General features: G+C 46.8%; 1 protein-coding gene across 10 annotated transcripts in view; it reads right to left on the bottom strand.

Moving 5' to 3' along the window:
* The window catches only part of mical2b (microtubule associated monooxygenase, calponin and LIM domain containing 2b), a 403033-nt gene that overhangs the window by 237724 nt on the left and 142632 nt on the right, over positions 1-22677 (bottom strand). For all 10 annotated transcript variants that reach the window (XM_070899462.1, XM_070899461.1, XM_070899469.1 and 7 more), the window contains 3 exons: positions 21210-21417; positions 18863-18979; positions 3643-3744 (listed from right to left, as the gene is read on the bottom strand). In XM_070899462.1, the coding sequence (XP_070755563.1) occupies positions 3643-3744; positions 18863-18979; positions 21210-21417 (427 nt within the window). The remainder of the gene's footprint in view (positions 1-3642; positions 3745-18862; positions 18980-21209; positions 21418-22677) is intronic.

The following is a 22677-nucleotide window of genomic DNA, read 5'->3' as shown; positions in this document are numbered from 1 at the left end:
TTTCTATTAGTTCGTGAATCTTCTATCCATGCAAATATATTACCCCCAACCCAGTGAGCTTTTATCTTGTGCAGTAACCCTTTATGTGGCACCTTATCGATGCCTTCTAGAAATCCAAATACACCACTGGTTTCCCCTTATCCACCCTGCTCATTACAGCCTCAAAGAACTCCAGCAAATTTGTCAAACATGATTTCGCTTTCATAAAACCATGCTGACTCTGCTTGATTGAATCATGCTTTTCCAAATGTACTGCTTCCTTAATGATGGACTCCAGCATTTTCCCAATGACAGATGTTAGGCTAACTGGTCTATAGTTTCCTGCTTTCTGTCTCCCTCCTTTTTTAAATAGGGGCGTTACATTTGCGGTTTTCCAATCTGCTGGGACCTCTCCAGAATCCAGGGAATTTTGATAGATTACAACCAAGGCATCCACTATCTCTGCAGCCACTTCTTTTAAGACCTTACGGATGCAGGCCATCAGGTCCAGGGGACTTGTCCACCTTTAGTTCAATTATTTTACCGAGAACTTTTTCTTTAGTGATAATGATTGTGTTAAGCCCACCCCCCCCCCCCCCAATAGTCTCTTGATTATCAATTATTGGGATTTTTTTAGTGTCTTCTACTGTGAAGACCAATTCAAAATATTTGTTCAAAGTCTTTGCCATTTCCCTGTTCCCCATTATTAATTCCCCAGTCTCATCCTCTATGGGCCCAACATTTATCTTAGCCATTCTTTTCCTTTTTACGTTCCTGTAGAAGCTCTTACTATCTGTTTTTATATTTCTTGCTAGTTTACTCTCATAATCTATCTTCTCTTTCTGTATTTTTTTTTAGTCCTCATTTGCTGGTTTTTAAAAAATTCCCAATCCTCTGGCCTCTTACTAATCTTAGCTACACTGTATGCCATTGTTTTCAATTTGATACCATCCTTTACTTCCTTAGTTAGCCACGAATGGTCTCCCTTATCTTAAGTCTTTCCTTCTCATTGGGATATATTTTTGTTGAGAGTTATGAAATAGCTCCTTAAATGTCTGCCATTGCTCATCAACCATCTTACACTTTCATCTATTTTCCCAGTCCACTTTAGCCAACTCTACCTTCATACCTTTGTAATCGGCTTTATTTAAGATCAGGACACTGGTTTGAGACCCAACTTTCTCGCCCTCCAACTGAATTTGAAAATCAACCATGCTATGATCACTCTTTCCTAGATGATCCTTCACGAGGAGATAATTTATTAATCCTGTCTCATTACATAGTACCAGATCTAAGATAGCTTGCTCCCTGGTGGGTTCCACAATGTAATGTTCAAGGAAACCATCCCTGAAGCAAAAGGTAATGGTTGAGGGGTGTTTATGTGGCTGGAAAGCTGTTTCCAGTGGGGTTCCACAGGGCTCAGTACTCAGTCCCTTACTTTTTGTAATACAGTATATTATCAATGATTTAGACTTAAATGTAGGGGGCATGACATAGAAATTTGCAGATGAAACAAAAAATGGCCGTGTAGTTGACAGTGAGGAGGAAAGCTCCAGACTGCAGCAAGATATTGATGGACTGGTCAGTTGGGCAGAAAAGTGGAAAATGGAATTCAATCTGGAAAAGTGTGAGGTAATGCATTTGGGGAGGGGCAACGAGGCATTAAATGGTAGGATACTGAGAGGTATGGAGGGACAGAGGGACCTGGAAGTGCCTGTCCAAAGATCCCTGAAGTCAATAAGATAGTTAAAAAGGCATACAGAATGCTTTCCTTTATTACCTGAGGCAGAGAATACAAGAGCAGGAAGGTTATGCTTGAACTGTATAAAATACTAGTTAGGCCACAGATGGAGTACTGCGTGCTGTTCTGGTCACCACATTACAGGAAAAATGTGATTGCGCTAGTGAGGGTACAGAGGAGATTATGAGGATGTTGCCAACACTGGAGAATTTTAGCTATGAGGAAAGATTGGATAGGCTGGGGTTGTTTTCTTTGGAACAGAGGAGGCTGAGGTGTATAAAATTACGATGGGCCTAGATAGAGTGGATAGGAAGGACTTATTTCCCTTAGCAGAGGGGTCATTAACCAGGGGGCATAGACTTAAAGTAATTGGTAGGAGGATTAGAAGAAATTTGAGGGGAACTTTTTTCACCCAGAGGGTGGTGGAGGTCTGGAACTCACTGCCTGAAAGGGTGGTAGAGGCAGAAACCCTCAGCACATTTTAAAAGTACTTGGATGTGCACTTAAAGCGCCGTAACCTACAGGGCTAAAGACCAAGAGCTGGAAAGTGGGATTAGGCTGGATAGCTCTTTTTAAGTCTTAAATTTTTATGATTCTCAGGACAACTAGAGGGATGAGCAATAAATGCTGGCCTTGCCTGTGATTTGAGGTGTATAAAATTATGAAGAGCCTAGATAGGAAGGACCTATTTCCCTTAGCAGTGGGGGGGGGGGAGGGTCAATAACCAGGGGGCAGAGATTTACAGTAACTGGTAGAAGGATTAGAAGGGAGATGAATCATAGAATCATAGAAATTTACAACATTTTAGAGCGACTGGCCGAATGGCTTCTTTCTGTTGTCGTGATTTTCTATGATTCTACGATTCAATGATTCACAGTGGGGTGGTATCCCGCTCTGAACCCGCCTCCGTGTCAGTTTCCCAAGTGCCGACTGCCTGTGGTTTTCAGACCCGGCACTAAGTAGCTGGGGGAGCCAATTCAAATACCTAACGGTATTTAAAGGTATTTAAGCAGCATTTTACTAGCTACTAACCATTTTTCCAACTTTTACACGTTGGTTCTCGTCACTCGGGGATCATGTCAGATAAGTAGGTCGGGTTCTCAATGACTCTCCATTGCTCTGAATAGGTGACAGTTGCAAAAGTGGCGTAAAAGCTACCATTTCACAGCTGTTCATTGTCCAATATTAGAAACTGTAGCCGTCAGGGTTTGGAATACATTTTTCAGCTTTATGTAGTTTGGACGTGTTTGGAATATATTCTCTGCCCACTGTCACCTCCTTGGAATAACCTCTCTCACCATTGTGAGATCGCTTCTGTCATCTCAACTTCACCTGTCATCTCATCTCAATTCCATCAGCATCAGTGCCCACGAAAAAAAATCTCACCTTGGTCGTCAGAATTCCACCACGATCAGCCCCAACACCACCATCACCAGGCACACCGGCATCACCAACAACAATACCAACTTTCTCCACAATCACCTGATGCTGCACAGGACAGAGAGCATCAGTACCCGACCGCATTCATGCCCGGGAGGCCAGGGATGGTCTCACCATTGCCACATTTACATCACTTGATGCTGTACACCCTGGCTGACACATGATGTGCCAGGTTGGCACCACCCCACACCAGCTCCATAAAGCACCCCTACAATGCCCAAGTCATTCCTTTCCCACTCATCACCATTGCGGGGGTATCGTTATGTCTCACCATTCACTGCAACTCACTAAGCCACTTCCGAGCAGAGTGAGGGGAGAGAGACAGAGAGAAAAACAGAGACAGACAGAGACAGAGACAGACAGAGACAGAGACAGAGACAGACAGAGAGAGAGAGATGGGGGTCTAAGAGATAGGAATGGGGAGTGAGTGTGCGAGAGAGGGTGAGGGTGAGGGTGAAGAATCTTTGCTTAAGGTTTCTCACCTTGTAAACTGTTCCTCCGTCCATCTGCACCGACAACGACATCGAAGGTAAACTGTGAGATGGGGTGATCTGTGGGCCGCACCTCAGCTCGCCATCCTGAGCCTAAATCAGAGGCGGGGGGGGAGGGGAGGGGAGATCAGTGTGAGTAACACTGGCAGCATTCCATCAGTACAGTTCCAAACACTTCAACCTGCTCCATAACTAAGACATTTACAGTCATCCTGATTATACAAAGTCATTGCATCAACTGATTCTAACTGGGTTGATATTTTAATGATGAATTCGCAGGATTATACAACAAAATTGTTGACGGACATTTTAAGCAATTAGGGAAAGAAAGACTTGCATTTATATAGCACCTTTCACGACCACCAGATGTCTCAAAGCGCTTTATAGCTAATGAAGTACGTTTTGAAATGTAGTTACTGTTGTAATGTGGGAAACGTAGCAGCCAATTTGCGTACAGCAAGCTCCCACAAACAGCAATGTGATAATCTGTTTTAGTGATGTTGATTGAGGGATAAATATTCGCCAGGACACTGGGCATAATTCCCCTGCTCTTCTTCGAAATAGTGCCATGGGATCTTTTACATCCATCTGAGAGAGCAGGTGGGGCCTCGCTTTAACGTCTCATCCATAAGATGGCACCTCCAACAGTGCAGCGCTCCTCAGTACTGCCCCTCCGATAGTGCATCACTCCCTCAGTACTGCCCCTCAGACAGTGCAGCGCTCCCTCGGTACAGGCACTGGGAGTGTCAGCTTTCAATTTATGCGCTAAATCTGACGGCTATTTGTTAAAGCAGTAAAAGAAAGAATAATGGAATGAATTGCATTCATATAGCACCTTTCAGGATGTCCCAATGTGCTTTACAGCCAATTTATCATTTAATTTTTGTAAGGAAAGATGGCAGTCAATTTGCGCACAGCAAGCTCCAAAACATGAGCTAAATGACCAGATCATCTAATCCCATCTAGGTTTTGGTTGAAGTGTAAATATTGGCCAGGACACCTTTGGAACAGGAGGATGCCATTCAGCCCCTCGAGCCTGTCCCATCATTTAATTAGATCATGGCTGATCTGTATGTCAAATCCATCTACCCGCCTTGGTTCCGTAACCCTTAATACCCATGCCCAACAAAAAATCCATCAGGTGAACTCCCCTTCAAATAGTGCCGTGGGATCTTTAGTTTACCATCACATCTGAAAGATGGCGCCACTCATCATTGCAGTATTGTGTGCTTAATTCCGAGAGCGAGGCCTTGAACTCACAACCTCCTGACTCAGGGGTAGGAGTGCTGCCCACTGAGCCAAGCTGACACTCAGGCGGTTTGGAGTTTGCAGAGTGAAATGGCCACACCCATCCCAACAAAGGCACATCTCGCCAATTAGGTTTTGATTTTATAACATACTCCAGTGAGGTGTGCTAACTCCCCATTCGGAGATCGTAGGCGTTTCAATGTCTCATCGAATTCTCTAGCTAACGATTTCTCCTACTGGTCCTGAGGCCAATATTTATCCCTCAATCAACATAACAAAAAAACAGATTATCTGGTCATTATCACATTGCTGTTTGTGGGAGATTGCTGTGTGCAAATTGGCTGCCGCGATTCCTACATTACAACAGTGACTACATTTCAAAAGCACTTCATTGGCTGTAAAGTTCTTTGAGATGTCCGGTGGTCGTGAAAGACGCTATATAAATGCAAATCTTTCTTTCTTTCTTTTACTTGTCGACTGGACTCAAGCCAGTCGATCAACAAACTGACCCAACTGGCGTAACTCAAATAAATAGTCAGACAGAGGCTTGTATCGGATACGGAGCAAAGGTTAACATCAACCATTAATGAGTTACTCCACCCTCTTCGGTCTTGCATTGTGGGAAGAGAAAAGACTTGGCTGGTAAGTTAGTCTTGATATTGTTTCCTCATGGACTGTAAATAATAACCAACTGGGTGGATTGTCTCCAGAATTATTAAACTGCTCACACCCAGTGCATCAGAAGGCTTTTGACCTCTTTCCCACGAACAGTAAGAAAGTCAAATACGTAAAAGGCAAGTCAAAATTTTGCAACAAAAGGTGCACTGAGGCAGAAATATCCCCAGGAACGAGAAGGTTGAAGGAGCCAGGATGCAAAGGAATTGGTCTATGCACAGCAAGCAAGACACCAGTGGGGTAGCATAGCATGTTCGTTAATAAGAACATACAAGAATATAAGAAATAGGAGCAGAAGTAGGCCATACAGCCCCTCGAGTCTGCTCCGCCATTTAATGAGATCACGGCTGATCTGCAACCTAAATCCATCCATCCGCCTTTGCCCCATATCCCTTTGGTCAACAAAAAGCTGCCAAACACAGATTTAAAATTAATTGATTTAGCATCAATTGCCGTTTACGGAAGAGAGTTCCAAGCTTCTACAGCCCTTTGTGTGTAGAAGTGTTTCCTAATTTCACTTCTGAAAGGTCTGGTTCTAATTTTTAGATTGTGCCCCCTAGTCCAAGAATCCCCAACCAGCGGAAATAGTTTCTCTCGATCTACCCTATCGGTAATGTTCCCTGTAATGTGCGCAGCTGGCTTTTCACTAGAGAGGGTATAGAGGAGATTTACGAGGATGTTGCCAGGACTGGAGAATTTTAGCTATGAGAAAAGATTGAATAGGATGGGATTGTTTTCTTTGGAACAGAGGAGGCTGAGGAAAGACCTTATTGAGGTGTATAAAATTATGGGGGCCTGGATAGAGTGGATAGTGCTGTGTACGTAAATAACAGTCCTTGAGTTAGCCAAGCCGTGTTCTGATATGCTGAGACTGGCGTGGAGCTTGCGGTGTTTGATCGAGGTGTTTGGATGGGAAACAGAACGGTGCCTCTATTCCATCCTGCTGGTCTGTGAGTCTGTGAGTTGGGATCAGTCTACAAACATTCTATCGAGTTCCATCATCGAGCTCTAGATGTGAGGGCTGAACTTTCGCCTGATCTGTTTTGGAGGTGGAAGTGAAGATTATGACTCCGGTTTGGGCACTTAACTCTGACCCAATCTCCGTTCTTCAGTTCGGGCTTTTGAGCACGTCGCTTTGTGTCAGTGGACGACTTCACTTTTTGTTGGCGTTCCGAAATCTGGGATGTGAGTGTGATTATCTTCACACTAGGTTAGACTGGGGGTTTGAGAATGTCCAGTAGCCAGCGAAGATTCTGCCCAATCATGAGCTTAACGGGTGTCTTCCCCGTTAGCGAGTACTTTGTCGAACGGTTTGTGTGGAGAATGGTTTGAACCGCTTCGTCAAATGTTTGGTCTGCTGCGAGATTGGCTTTCAAACCCTCTTTGATAATGCGGTTAAATTGCTCAACACCTCCATTGCTTTGAGGATTGTACCGAGCAGTAAGGCCATGCTCGATAGCATGACGAGCGAGGAAATCCGTGAACTGTTCAGACACAAACTGTGATCCATTGTCAGTGATTATGACCTCTGGGAGGCCCCACTTCGTGAACATACGCTGCAGAATAGTGACGATTGTTGGTGTGGTCACTGAACGTGTTGTGACGATTTCTGGCCATTTGGAATGCACGTCATGTGCTACAACAAGGAAATGCTGGTGCTGTGGAGCTGCTTCAACTGGACCGAAGATATGCAACTGAAGTTGTTGCCTTGGTCTTTGTGGCCATGAAATGGGCTTCATTGGCACTGGTCGGATGTTTGTGGCCTTTTTGCTCAGACTGCATGCTTCGCAGTGTGAGACAAACTCCTCGATGTGAGTGTCAATCCAGCATACTGAATCGCGACATCTCTGCTTCATGCGGACAATGCAAGGGTGTCCATCGTGTGCCAATGAGAGAACGCGCTGTTGAAGCGACTTGGGAATTACTACTCTATCACCACGAGCTAGGCAGCCATCGTTCCAAATGGAAAGTTCATCACGAAATCTGTGGAAGGTTTTCAGCTCTTCTGGAATTTGCTTAGGCCACTCAGTCTGGAGAAAGTAGCACACATGCTGGAGCATAGCATCACTCTGTGATTCGGTTTTGAGTTCGTCGCAGGAGACAAGATTTCTGATGGACTGAGTGATGGTCAACGTGACATATGTGTTGTCATTTGTGAACAAGTCAGCACCAGAGTCCAAAGCAGGTGTCGAGCGGCTGAGCATCAAAGTTATACTGATGAAGGCAATCTGACCATCGGCTGATTCGTTGTGGTCTGTGCCCAGATCCAGTTGTAGCGAGTAACGTAGTTAGCCTTTGGTGATCCGTACGGAGGGTAAATTTCCTGCCATAGAAGTAGATGTGCCAGTGTTCACATGCTTAGATGCAAGCGAGTGCTTCGTGATCCCCTGTAGAGTATTTACATTCTGCAGATGAGAGCATGTGAGAGGCGAATGGGCGTTCCAGGCCGTCAATCTATTGCGAAAGCACTGCACCCATGGTGGTGCCTGATGCAGTCATGGTGACGTACATAGTGGCATTCAGATCAAAGTGCACGAGGATAGGAGGGAATGTGATTTTCGCCTTAAGTGTGGTGAATGCCTGAGCCTGGGAATCTGTCCATTCCCAATGGATGTCCTTGCGCAGCAACCAGCGAAATGGTTCAGCAATGTGCTTGTAGTGCAGGACGAGCTTCAGATAGAAGTTGCAAGTGCCAAGGAATTATGAAAGTTCTTTGACGTTGGTAGCCCTGTGCATTTGCTGGACCACGTCAAACCTTGTGCTGTGATTCTGTAGCACAGAAAGTTTATTTCTCCAGCAGCGATTGTAGACTTATCAGCATTAAGTGTAACAAGTCTAGCCATAACTGCATGTAGTCGCTGGTCATGTTCTTCCATTGTCCATCCATCCAATACTGATAGACCATCATACGTCGTGAATGCTGTGAGCGGTTTGCTGTTCTCCGCTAGGGGGATTTGCAGGTAACTGTGGTGCATGTTGAGTTTCGTAAAAACTATTGAGCCATGCAATTCTGAAGACAGTTCGTCGATGGTAGAAAGAGGGTACATGTCGGGATGATGGCTTTGTTGACCTCTTTCAGGTCGATGCATAAGCAGATCGCCCCATTTTTACGCCAAACAATGACCAAGTTTGAGATCCAGGATGAGGAGTCGATGCTCTCAATGATTCCCCGAGATTCGAGCCGCGTTAATTCTGCGGATACTTGGTCGCGAACCGCGAATGGGAGACGGCGAAGTCGCTGTGTAACCGGTTTGATGGAAGGGTCAACGTGGGGACGATGGCAGAATTTTGTTGTCAGTCCAAACCCTGTGAAGATTGAGGGATACTGCTTGTCAAAGTCCACTGTGTACACAGGTGTACCGGTTAGGTTGTAAACTTTGAACCCAAGCTTGTCAAAAAGGTCAACACCCGTGAGGCTTGATCCCTTCGCGACATGAAAGGAAAAGTTCTCCAAATTTATGTCCCTGAGGTATATCGGGACAGATATGACCCCAAGTACCTCAATTTTGGAGTCAGAGTATCCATGTAGAGTGGAAGTTGAAGGCTGCAATTGACAGTGCGTGAAGTGGGTTTTGTACACAGCCTCGCTCAATATGGAGACTTTGGCTCCAAGGTCAATGAGGAGTCAGATGGGCATGCCGTCAATGTTTACATCACGGTCCTTGAATTTGCCCGAACCGATGTGTGAAATGTCACATACTGGGTTCATCTCTGTCGTGGTTGTCCACATGTCGAATATACTGCAATGAGCGACAGACACTAGAAAAATGGTTCATTTTACCACATGCAGAGCATTTCTTCCCACGTGCAGCGCAGTTAGGTCACTTTGCTGAGTGTGATTTGTCTCCACAGTTAAAGCAGTGGAAGTTAGGCCCGTGATCCGTAGTGGATGGCTTATTACTAGCCCTGGGTCTCTGCTGTGATTTCCGCTTTGGACGAACTCATTGCACATGGGCTATAGCTGAAGTCTGCTGTACTAGGGGAGCAGGGAATCTGATAGCTTTTAAATCGGAAAACGCTGGATGGCCAAATTAGTTGTTCTGTCCAATGTCATTTTGTCATCCTCCATTAGCAAGCGTTCCCGAATGCGGGCGATCATTGTCTTCTCAATAATTTGATCCCTGATCATTTCCTCTGTGAGTGCTCCAAAGTTACATGTAGCAGCCAGTTCAGTTAATGAATTGATATACTGTTTGATTGGTTCACCATTCCCTTGCCCCCTTTGATGAAAATTGTATCTCTCCATCATTATACTTTTCTTTGGGTCACAATATTTCTCTAGGGTGCTTACCGCTTTGCCATAGGACTTTGTGTCTTCGATTTGGCCAAAGATGCATTGGCCTTCGGTGCCGAGGCAGTGGATAAGTATCGCACGGCGGCAAGCTGGTGTTACGTTGTTGTCGTCTAACGCACTCGCTGTGATGTACGTAGAAAAGCTTTTTATCCTTCTCAGCCACGGAATTGGAGGGTCCCCGGGTGTGTGGAGTGGAAAGGCCGGGGGGGGGGGGGGGGGAGGGTGGTAGGGAGGTTAATTTGATTTATCCTCGTCGTCAAATTATGTTGCGTAAATAAATAACAGACTAACTGAAACAGGAGAAATGTAACTAACTGTGTCCTTTATAGCAACTCTCAAAATGGTGTCCCAAAACCAACATGTTTACAGCAGTGTGTGAATAACTCTCGCAGTGTCCTAATGACTGTCTTGTGATTGTTTGTCAAACAAACAAATAGAATATGAACACAACAAATAGAAAGTTCCTATTTCCCTTAGCAGAGGGTCAACAACCAGGGGGCATAAATTTAAAGTAATTGGTAGAAGGTTTAGAGGGGACTTTAGGGCAAATGTCTTCACCCAGAGAGCGGTAGGGGTCTGGAACTCATTGCCTAAAAGGGTGGTAGAGGCAGAAACCCTCACCACATTTAAAAAGTACTTGAAGTGCCGTAACCTACAGGGCTATGGACCACAAGCTGGAAAGTGGGATTAGGCTGGATAGCTCTTGGTCGGCCAGCACAGACACAATGGGCCAAATGGCCTCCTTCTGTGCTGTAAACTTCTATGACAACCGCATACGCGCTGTATTTTGAATGGCCCGCGGCGCCCCTTACAGGAGCCGCATAAACCCCAACAAAATTAAAGGGAATATTGCCTGTCTGTTTGCCTTACTTATACCTTAAAAACGTCAATCAAATCACCCCTTAACCTTCCAAATTCCAGGGGATACAACCCTTGCTTGTGTCGAAGCGGGACTTTCACGCTCTACTATAATTAAAGGGTTAAGAATGGGTCTCGGAATTAAACATGGCTTTTGTAGTGGTCAACTTTACATGCTAAGTACAGGAGGCCGAGAGGGGCTGTTAAACAGGGCAAAGTGACATGTTGGAGAAACGTCATCTGGTATGAGACATAGGCCAATGATTGTGTGACGCGAAAGAGAATTAGTCAAGCAGCAATTGTATACGCGGGCTTAGGGCCAATTAAACGGCATGGGGGGGCCGTGCACGAGGCTGACATGCATCATTAAGTGTATAAAAGGTTGCTTAGAACGTTGTATCATTGGAAAGGCCTGGCTGCAGACAGAGAGCAGGCAAGCTCCCCACCAGTGCAAAATAAAGACTACTTGAATCTTCGAACCTAGACCCGGTGTTGAGTGTTTATTTTAAACACTCCACTACTGTGCATTCTCGCCTCAAAATTTAACCCTTGGAGACTGGGTGCATAAAAGTAAGGGACAATCAGGGGTACGATAGTGTAGCGGATTATGTTACTGGGCTAATAATCCAGAGCACGTCGAGTTTAAAATCCCACCATAGCAGTTTGAGAATTTGAATTCAGTTTACAAAATCTGGAACTAAAAAGCTGGTCTTGGTAAACGTGACCATGAAGCTGTCAGATTGTGATAAAAACCCAACTGGTTCACTGATGTCCCTTTAGGAAAGGAAGCCTGCCATCCTTACCCAGTCTGGGCCTATATGTGACTCCAGTCCAGTTGAATTTTTATACTGATTTCTGAAGCGGCCACTCAGTTGTATCAAACTTGTCACCAACGGTTCAAGATGGCGACTCACCACTGTCTTCTCAGGGCTACTAAAGATAGGCAATAAATTGCCACAGAGGGAGTGAAACAAAGGTCACCAGACTGATTCCTGGGATGGGGGGGATTGTCCTATGAGGAGAGATTGAGCAGACTAGGCCTATATTCTCTAGAGTTTAGAAGAATGAGGTATATCTCATTGAAATCTACAAAATTCTTACAGGGCCTGACAGGGTAGATACAGGGAGGATGTTTCCCCTGGCTGGGGAGTCTAGAACCAGGGGGCACAGTCTCAGAATAAGGGGTCGGACTGAGATGAGGAGAAATTTCTTCACTCAGAGGGTGGTGAGTCTTTGGAATTCTCTACCCCAGAGGGCTGTGGAGGCTCAGTCGTTGAGTATATTCAAGACAGAGATCGATAGATTTTTGGATATTAAGGGAATCAGGGGATATGGGGACAGTGCAGGAAGGTGGAGTTGAGGTCGAAGATCAGCCATGGTCTCAATGAATGGCGGAGCAGGCTCGAGGAGCCGAATGGCCTACTCCTGCTCCTAATTCTTATGTTCTTATGTAAATGCCAGCCTTGCCAGCGAACCCGACATCTGGTGAATGAATTTTTAATAACAGGCAGCCACTCACTGAATTGCCGCCAACTAACGTCTGTGAAAGGTGATGGAGAAGTGTCGGGACCGGGTCCTTGTTAAAAAAAATATTCAGACAATTCACAGTTAAAGCGCCTTATTCATTTCCGACAAAGTCGATGTCTAAAAGCAAACAGAGTACAGGAATCAGGCGGCGCAAGAGGCTATCCGATCAGTGTTGCTATTCTGGGCTTTGTTTAAACGATGACAAGTGTTTTTTTGTGGAACGGTTTCCTGGACAGTTATTGCACTGACGACCGATGCAGGCGCCGGTTTAGAATGGCCCTGGAGAATGTGGTGGCATTCTCCGGCAAGCTCGAAGAGGCCGTCCAGTTTGGATGGGCCGCTGCCCGACATTCCTGCAGTGCCAGAAATACTTTCCAGTCGCTGACCCTATTATTATCTTCGGAGAAACATATAATCAGGAGCCCGCTGGTCACTGTGGACCTGGCAGGAGACAGGCCCAGTTCTATCTGCACACTCAGGACGGACTATATTTATCCGCACAGCGAAACGCGCGCGCACACATACAATTGTCAGCAGCCCGCGGGCAGTCGTCGCAAAGCTCAAAATCACAGAACGCACATCCTAAAAAAATCATTGCGGGTCATGCCAGTGGACTCGCCAAGGCTTCTTCAGCAGCACCTCCCAAACCTGCGACCTCTACCACCTAGAAGGACAAAGGCAGCAGGCGCATGGGAACACCATCAGCTCCACGTTCCCCTCCAAGTCACACACCATCCTGACTTGTAAATATATCACCATTCTTTCATCTTCGCTGGGTCAATATCCATGAACTCCCTCCCTCACAGCACTCTGGGAGCACCTTCACCACACGGACTGCAGCAGTTCAAGAAGGTGGCTCACCTCACCACCACCTTCTCAAGAGCGATTAGGGATGGGCAATGAATGCTAGCCTTGCCAGTGAAGCCCACATCCCATGAATGCATAATAAAAGAAATTCCAGGCTTACACACCCAGTGCAGTACTGAGGGAGCGACGCACTGTCGGAGGGGCAGCACTGAGGGAGCGCTGCACTGTCGGAGGTGCCGTCTTTCAGATGAGATGTTAAACCGTGGCCCAGTCTGCTCTCTCAGGTGGATGTAAAAGATCCCGTGGCACTTTCGAAGAAGAGCAAGGCGAGTTCTCCCCTGTGTCCTGGGGCCAATATTTATTCCTCAACCAACATCACTAAAAAACAGGTCAAGTAACTTATTCCATTGCTTTTTGCGAGAGCTTGCTGTGCGCAAATTGGCTGCCGCGTTTCCTACATTACAACAGTGACTACACTTCAAAAAAGTGCTTCATTGGCTGTAGAGCACTTTGAGGCGTCCTGAGATTGTGACAGGCGCTGTAGAAATGCAAGTTCTTTGTTACTTTAGGGGACTGTGAATCACACGGGTATCGATAACTCTGTTTGATCGAGGGAGAAAGGGTTTTGTTCCCTAAAAGTAGAGGATCAGGAGATGGATTCGAGAGGGAGGAGGGTGGCTTGGTCTTGACTTTTCCTTACCGACCAACACTGACAGAGACCGGTTAGCAAGCGAACTGTCTGCTCAGCCTCTGGACTGGGGAACAGTGCACGCAAAACTACACAGGGGAGGGACGCCCAAGATAGATAAGTGGAAAGTGTATAGCTCAAGAAATCCCGCTGGAATTATCCAGGCAGTTTGAGTAGCTCGGGGTATGAGCAGGATTTGTACAGATGAGACTCATTTACACGCTTATCATTTGTACATCTTGTTGTTGTGATTCAATGGAACAAATGGAGGGTTTTCGATGACACGGGTAGCACAGAAGGTGAAACTGATACCCTAGTGTGCGTCATAGTTTCAGAACAGAAACAGCCGGTGCCCATTAACAGAGGGCACAAATCGGAAGAATTCATTTCTTCAAATGCACAAAATAGGCTTGTATTCCCTTGAGTTTAGAAAGTTGAGAGAAACTGACTATAGTGGGGGGAATCAAGAACAAGTGGACACAATATTCACATTAGAGCTAGGCCCTTCAAGGGGTGAAATCAGGAAACATTTCTTCAAACAAATATTGTGGAAATAAGAACATTAGAATTAGGAGCAGGAGTAGGCCATTCAGCCCCTCGAGCCTGCTCCACCATTCACTAAGATCATGGCTGACCTTCGACCCCAACTCCACTTTCCCGCCCGATCCCCATATCCCTCGATTCCCCTAGAGTCCAAAAATCTATCGATCTCAGCCTTGAATATTCTCAACGATTCAGCCTCCACAGCCCTTTGGGGCAGAGAATTCCAAAGATTCACCACCCTCTGAGTGAAGAAATTCCTCCTCATCTCAGTCCTAAATGGCCGACCCACTTATCCTGAGCACTCTCTGCCCAAAAGGCTGTGGATGCTGCAGGTCTATTGGAGCTTTCAAGATGGAGAGTGTAAGATTTTTTTGTGATGTAAAGGTGTTGAGGGATATGGAGCAAAGGCAAATACCTGGAGTTGAGGAACAGATCAACCATGATCTACATTCAATGGTGGAGCAAGCTGAAGGGGCCAATGGCCTCCTCCTGTTCCTATGTTCAAGGGTTGCCACATCCCCAGAGATGAGAGATTTACAACGAGCTCCTGTAAGTTTGTCCAAGGGGATTCTAAGTGAGGCACAAATGAAAGTGTTGGGAGTTGTACTGAGTTGTCAGTGCCAACCGTGGCTCAATGGGTAGCACACTTGCCTCTGAGTCAGAAGGTTGTGGGTTCAAGTCCCACTCCAGGGACTCGAGCACATAAATCTAGGCTGACACTCCAGTGCAGTGCTGAGGGAGTGCTGCACTGTCAGAGGAGCAATACCGAGGGAGCGCTGCACTGTCGGAAGGGCAGTACTGAGGGAGTGCTGTACTGTCGGAGGGGCAGTACTGAGGGAGTGCTGTACTGTCGGAGGGGCAGTACTGAGGTGCTATCTTTCGGATGAGACATTAACAATATTTATTCCTCAATCAACATAACAAAACAGATTATCTGGTCATCATTTCATTACTGTTTGTGGAAGCTTGCTGTGCGCAAATTGGCTGCCGGGTTTCCTTCATTACAACAGTGACTACTCTCCAAAAGTATTTCATTGGCTGTAAAGCGCTTTGAGACGTTCGGTGGTCGTGAAAGGCGCTATATAAATTCAACTCTTTCTTTCGTTTTTACTGAGTATGGCAGTGTAGTGGTTATTTTACCGGACTAAAAATCTAGAGAACATGAGTTCAAATCCCACCAGGGCTGATTGAGAATTTGAATTAATTTTTTTTTTAAAGTCTGGAAGTAAAAAGCTGGTCTCGGTAAAAGTGACCATGAAGCTGTCGGATTGCCGTGAAAACCCAACTGGTTCACAAATAGTCTTGAGGGAAGGAAACCTGCTGTCCTTACCCAGTCTGGGCCTATATGTGACTCCAGTCCCCACACCAACAGCCCTAGCAAGACACTCAGTTGTATCAAACCCACTATCAGTGGTGCAAGGCCCACCACCCTCTTCTCAGGACGACCAGGGGATGTGCAATAAATGCCGGCCTTGCCAGTGACGCCCACATCGAGAATGATGACCCATCTTTTTAACCAAGCATCAGTCACCTTTCCTGAATCTACCTATTTCCCGTTTTCTTTGCACCAGTTTATCATCAACAACTTGCCTTTATATAGCGCCTTTAGACTAGTAAAATGTCCCAAGATGCTTCACAGAACAGAACTCAACACTGAGCCACGTAAGGGGATAATAGGGCAGATGAGCTTGGTCAAAGATGTAGCTTTCAAGGGGAGTCTTAAGGGAGGAAAGAGAGGTAGAGAGGCGGAGAGGTTTAAGGAGGGAGTTCCAGAGCTTGGGGCTCAGGCAGCTGAAGGCACGGCCACCAATGATTGAGCGATTATAATCAGGGATGTGTCGGGGGGGGGGGGGGGGTTGTGGGGCTGGAGGAGGTTAGATTGATAGGGTGGGGCAAGGGCTTTGAAAATAAGGATGAGAATTTTTTTTTTTTAAATCGAGTCGTTGTTTAACCGGGAGCCAATGTAGGTCAGCGAACACAGGGGTGATGGGTGAGCGGGACTTGATGCGAGTTAGGACACGGGCAAGCCGAGTTTCTGATGAGCTGAAGTTTAGAGAGGGTGGAAGATGGAAGGACGGCCAGGAGAGGATTGGAATAGTCGAGTTTCGAGGTAGCAATGAGGGTTTCAACAGCGGATGAGCTGAGGCAGGGGCGGAGACGAGCGATGTTACGGAGGCGGACAGAGGTGGAGCTGGTGAGGAGAGGATTTGTGGTTGGAAGCTCAAATAGAACACCAAGTTTGCGAACGATCTGGTTGATCGGGACATCAATCCTAGTAGTTGCTGTTATTGTTGCTGCAATTTACTGGGCTGTTGATTAAGACCATCGATCACAGTAAATCAGGTGGATTCATGAAACCTGATCACCAAACACCAAGGGGCCCTGTAATGAAAACACAAGCTGACTTTATCAGTCACTGTTGTGTCAGCAGTCCTGCTTCTGATAACTCTGGGGTTTGATGTTAAATCGAGAAACTGAAGCACAGCAGGAGGAGGCCACTCGGCCCATTGTACCTGTGCTGGTGTTCGCTCACCAATGGGACCCCAGGGATTTAGCGAGACCCCTGATCCTCAGCCGCCAGTTTTGTGAGAAAGACAAATCAGCCTCATTGTTTCTCACTCTTCAAAGATTTCGGGCTGTACCCGCAACAACACAAATGGTCCGGCCTTGACGGGATGGGCGATGGGTGAGAGCAGTGCGGGATTCGCAGTGCGAGCAGCTGGAGCATTATCTTCAGCACTCCTTACCTTGTATGGGCCCGAACTTGGTCAAAGCCAAGGCCCGCCCAAAGGACCGTCGATGACCACCGAGAGACCGGGCAGTACTTTGCCAAAAAAATTCCCTCTAAAAGAGATGGCATTACCACCCGGGGGCCAAATAGCGACTTACGCCGTCAATCTGGGCGGCAGCGAGCGAGACCTCCCAATCTCGGCAGCAAATGCAATCCTCGCCAAAGTGCCGGCGAGGATTGGTTCAGACCCAAGGAGGCTGGGGGTGGGGGGGAGGACCTAAAAATAAAATTCTTAAAAACAAAAAACAAACACCTTCAGGGGACCCCATACAGGTAAAACAGCTGGAAAAAAATAAAATAAAACATGATCACTAATCTTTTTTTGCAGGGTTAGACCTGCCTCCCCGCAGTGGTCCTTTCCCCTGCTGCCGCCGACTCCCACCTGGAGGAATCTGCCAGCTCGGCGGGAGGAAGGTCACTTACGCCACTTGGCCGCCAACGGCCGTCAGCGGGCAGTTCCCGGCGGTATTCCACTCCCGCCGGCTGCAGACCAAGAGGGGAGTCCGCCGGAAAAACTCGGCGGCAGGCGGCAGCAGCGGACGGTAAGACCACCAATTTCCGGCCTTAATTGTTTACAACTTCATACAGAGCCCAATAAAACTCTCCCTCGTGTATAATCTGAATTCCAAAAACATATAAAGCTTGATAACTGGCCAGGGGCGAGATGAGGAGAAATTGTTTTTACGCAGCGAGTTGTTGTGATCTGGAACGCGCTGTCTGAAAGGGCGGTGGGAGCAGATTCAATAGTAACTTTCAAAAGGGAATTGGATAAATACTTGAAGGGAAACATTTTCAGGGGGAGTGGGACTAATTGGATCGCTCTTTCAAAGGCCGAATGGCCTCCTCCTGTTCTGTGCGATTGTATGAGTTTACGTGTTTGGAGAAAGAAAGGAAGACTTGCATTTCTATAGCGGCTTTCACGACCATCGGACGTCTCGAGGCACTTTACAGACAATGAAGTATTTTTGAAGTGTAGTCACTGTTTTAATGTGGAAATATAGTAGCCAACTTGCGCACAGCAAGCTCCCACAAACAGCAATGTGATAATGACCAGATAATCTGCTTTTTTTAGCGCTGTTGTTTGAGAGATAAATATTGGTCCAGGGCACCGTGGATAACTCCCCTGCTATTCCTCGAAATAGTGGTGATTTTACATCCACCTGAGAGAGCAGACAGGGCCTCGGTTTAATGTCTCATCCGAAAGACAGCACCTTTGACAGTGCAGCGCTCCTTCTGTACTGCCCCTCCGACAGTGCAGTGTGCCCTCAGTACTACCCCTTCCACACTGCAATGCTCCCTCAGTACTACCCCCCGACAGTGCAGCACTCCCTCGGTACTACCCCTCAGACGGTGCAGCGCTCCCTCGGTACTGCACTGGGAGTGTTAGCCTAGATTTTTGTGCTCAAGTCCCTGCAGTGGGACTTGAACCTGCATATTAATGCTGCAAGCTTCAGGCATCATAAGTTCATCAATCAATGCTTCGACAGTGAACTTACATCCTGTGTCTGACGAATCAGTCAAAGTCAATTCGTTGGACCGCAGGGGATCTGTGCCTCGACCACGGGGAGGACGAGAAACACAATGGTCATCAGAGTTCCTGTGTGCTGTCCGAGCACGCCCTGCTGGAAATGGGCACGGGCACAGGCGCTGGGCGAAGAATGTACGATGCCTACCATGGTTGAATAGTGGGTAGCTGGGCGAGGCCACAGAAGACGGATGGTTGGGGGCGGGGGGCGGGGAGGGGGAGGTGCAAGGGGTGAGGGTAAAATGGTGAACTCACTTTGTGGTTCCTGATCTTCCAGCGGTTCCAGTAACTGCACGAACTCCACATTAACATGAATCTCCACACCCAGTAACATCGCCACTTTCACCAGGATCAGCTGCAGCTGCCGAATACCTGACAGCGAGACAGAAACAGAGTGGCTCAGTAAAACATAGCTAGCACGTAAACCGATAGAAAGACTTGCATTTATAGAGCGCCTTTCACAACCACCGGACGTCTCAAAGCACTTTACAGTCAATGAAGTACTTTTAGAGTGTAGTCATTGTTGTAATGTGGGAAACGTGGCAGCCAATTTGCGCACAGCAAGCTCCCACAAACAGCAATGTGATAATGACCAGATCATATGTTTTTTTAGTGATGTTGATTGAGGGACACTGGGAATAACTCCTCTGCTCTTCTTCGAAATAGTACCATGGGATCTTTTACATCCACTTGGGAGCAGACGGGGCCTCGGTTTAACATCTCATCCAAAAGACGACACCTCCGACAGCGCTGCGCTCCCTCAATACTGCCCCTCCGACAGTGCAGCATTCCCTCAGTACTGCCCCTCCGCCAGTGCAACGCTCCTTCAGTACTGCCCCTCCCGACAGTGCAGTATTCCCTCAGTACTGCCCCTCCGACAGTGCAGCACTCCCTCAGCACTGCACTGGAGTGTCAGCCTAGATTTTGTGCTCAAGTCCCTGGAGTGGAACTTGAACCCACAACCTTCTGACTCAGGCACGCGAGAGAGAGAGAGAGAGAGAGAGGAGAGAGAGAGAGAGAGAGAGAGAGAGTGCTACCCACTGAGCCACAGCTGACATTGACCACGCAGGGACGAGGGAATCGCTGCCACTTCCACTCAATCAGAAAAATCACAGTTCAGCATAACACTGCAAATAAACCCGAACTCAGCATCGAAACAGAAGGAGATTATTTTCCCAATCTTCTACTTAGAAAGAGCAGGGGCAGGGGGGGTGGGACTAATTGGATCACTCTTTCAAAGAGCTGGAAAAAAACAGGCACGATGGCCTCCCTATGTGCTGTATCATTCTTTAACAACTCGGGAGTGAGCTGCAGGCTGCGATTCACTCACACCTTCTGCTGCATCATAACATTGGCTCAAAATTTCCTCTTCTGATTTAGGACTTGCGTGAAACTTGGGAGACTGAAATACAGTTTCACACTGGCAGCTCGGTCTCTGAGGTTATGAACAACCTTAGGGAGGATGTCAAGGCCTTGTGGAGAGGGTATGCGAGAGATTGACCAGAATGGTTCCAGGGGATGAGGGACTTCAGTTATGTGCAGAGACTGGAGAAGCTGGGGTTATTCTCCTCGGAGCAGAGAAGGTTAAAAGGGGATTTGATAGAGGTGTTCAAAATGGTGAAGGTTTTTGATGACATAACTAGGGAGATACTGTTTCCACTGGCAGGAGGGTCAGTAATCAGAGGACACGGATTTAAAATAATTGGCAAAAGAACCAGAGGTGAGTTGAGGAGAATTATGTTTACGCAACGAGTTGTGATCCAGAACGCACTGCCTGAAAGGGCGGTGGGAGCAGATTCAATAGTAACTTTTAAAAGGGGATTGGGAATTGGATATGTGGCGAGAATGTGGAACTTGCTACCACAGGGAGTGGTTGAGGCGAATAGCAGAGATGCATTCAAGGGGAAGCTGGGTAAACACAGGAGGGAGAAAGGAATAGAGGGTTATGTTGATGTGAGATGGAGAAGGGTGGGAGGAGGCTTGTGGGAGATGAAATACCAGCAAAGAACAGTTGGGCCGAATGGCATTTTTCTAGCTGTAGGCTCGATGTAATTCGACAGATTTACTACAGCAACAACAACTTGCATTTATAGAGCACCTTTTATCACCAATGGACATCTCAAAGCGCTTTACAGCCAATGAAGTATTTTGGAATGCAGTCACTGTTGTAATGTAGGAAACGTGCAGCCAATTTGTGCACAGCAAGCTCCCACAAACAGCAACGTGATAATGACCAAATAATCTGTTTTTTTGTGATGTTGATTGAGGGATAAATATTGGGCCCAGGACACCGGCGAGAACTCCCTTGCTCTTCTTCTAAATAGCGGCCATGGGATCTTTTACGTCCACCTCAGAGGGCAGACGGGGCTTCGGTTTAACGTCTCATTCAAAATAAATTGCAAGGCTACGGGGATAGAGCAGGGGGAGTGGGACTAATTGGATCGCTCTTTCACGGAGCCGGCACAGGCATGATGGGCCGAATGGCCTCCTTCTGTGCTGTGTGATGCTATGTCAGCTCAAGAAGTAAAGTTTCCACATCACCAAGATGGTACCTCGAGGCCAGTTTTCCGGTGAGAGTTCGCTGAGTCTGACAGCCACTTACTGATGTGATCTATCGCTCCTGCGCAGAACTTGCCGTAGAACTTCTTGGCAGCCAGGGCACGCAGGTCGTGAATGGTGTACGGCCACAGGTGCAAGACATTGTTCCTGGCAAACGTCTCCCTCTTCTCCAGCACCACCACCTTGCAGCCCAGGAAGGCCAGCTCGATGCTGGTCCGCAATCCACACGGTCCCGCACCGATGATCAAACACTGAAACAAACATCCATTTCAAGCATTATACACCATCGGGGTTACAAGAAAAATAAAACCAAGACAGAAACAAGGAAACCAAGTGTGAGAGACAGAGAGAGAGCAAGCGAGTGAGAGAGAGAGAGAGAGCAAGCGAGTGAAAGAGCGACTGAGAGAGAGAGAGAGAGAGAGAGAGAGAGAGAGAGAGAGAGAGAGAGAGAGAGAGACAGAGAGACAGAGGAGAGTGAGAGAAAGAAAAAAAAGAGAAAAAAAAGAGTGAAAGAGAAAGTAAGAATGAGCAGGAGAGAACGAGAAAAAACGAGAGAAAGAGAGTGAAAAGTGCGAAAAAGAGCAAGAGAGCGAAAGAGATGGAGAAAGGGCGAGAGAGAGAGAGAGAGAGTGAGAGAGAGAGACAGGGCGAGAGAGAGATAGAGAGAGAGAGAGACAGGGCGAGAGAGCGTGCACGAGAGTGAGCGAGCGAGCGCGAGGGAGCGAGGGAGAGGGAGAGATAGTGACAGAAAGAGAGGCAAAAGGATATGCATTTATACAGTGCCTTACGGCCAAAGAATTACTTTTTTGAAGTGTAGTCACTGTTGTAATGTGGGAAACGCAGCAGCCTATTTGCGCACAGCAAGATCCCACAAACAGTGATGACCAGATAATCTGATTTTATTTTTCGTGCTGTTGTTTGAGGGATAAAATATTGGCCCAGGACACTGGGGATAACTCCCCTTTGCCTCTTCGAAATAGTGCCATGGGATCTTTTATGCCCATCCGTGAGAGCAAACAGGGCCTCGGTTTAACATCTCATCTGAAAGACTGCCCCTCCTACAGCATGGCGCTCCCTCAGTACTGCCCCCTCCGAAAGGGCACCACTGCACCAAAGATTATTTTAACTTCTGCTCATGAGTAAAGGCTTCTAGCTCCTAATTTTCACGAAAATTCCAGCTGGTTCCCTCGTTGTATTTTGGTTTTGAAGGGAATTTGTTCCCACTTCCCGGGAGGTGACGATGTAACTATTAACAGGAAGTTGATTTGAAAGCATTTCCTACACCACAAAAAACGAGCCAAAAATGTGCATGTTTGAAATGTTTGAACGTTTGTTTGGAGCGCCAAAGGCTTAGTGAAAGGACTGAAAACCAAGAGAATTAATGAATACCTTCCGCACTGTTGGCTAATAGCAGCTTTCATCATTGAATATGTTACACTGATTTAAAAGCAATGGAAATAAGTACTTGATCCTCCAGTTTGTGGTGAATGAACAGTTCGAAAGCTGAAGCA

Source organism: Pristiophorus japonicus, chromosome 14 (genome assembly GCF_044704955.1).
Source record: "Pristiophorus japonicus isolate sPriJap1 chromosome 14, sPriJap1.hap1, whole genome shotgun sequence".
Classification (NCBI taxonomy): Eukaryota; Metazoa; Chordata; class Chondrichthyes; family Pristiophoridae; genus Pristiophorus; species Pristiophorus japonicus.
Note: the sequence above shows the minus strand (reverse complement) of the source record. Positions and strands in the feature narration are given on the sequence as shown.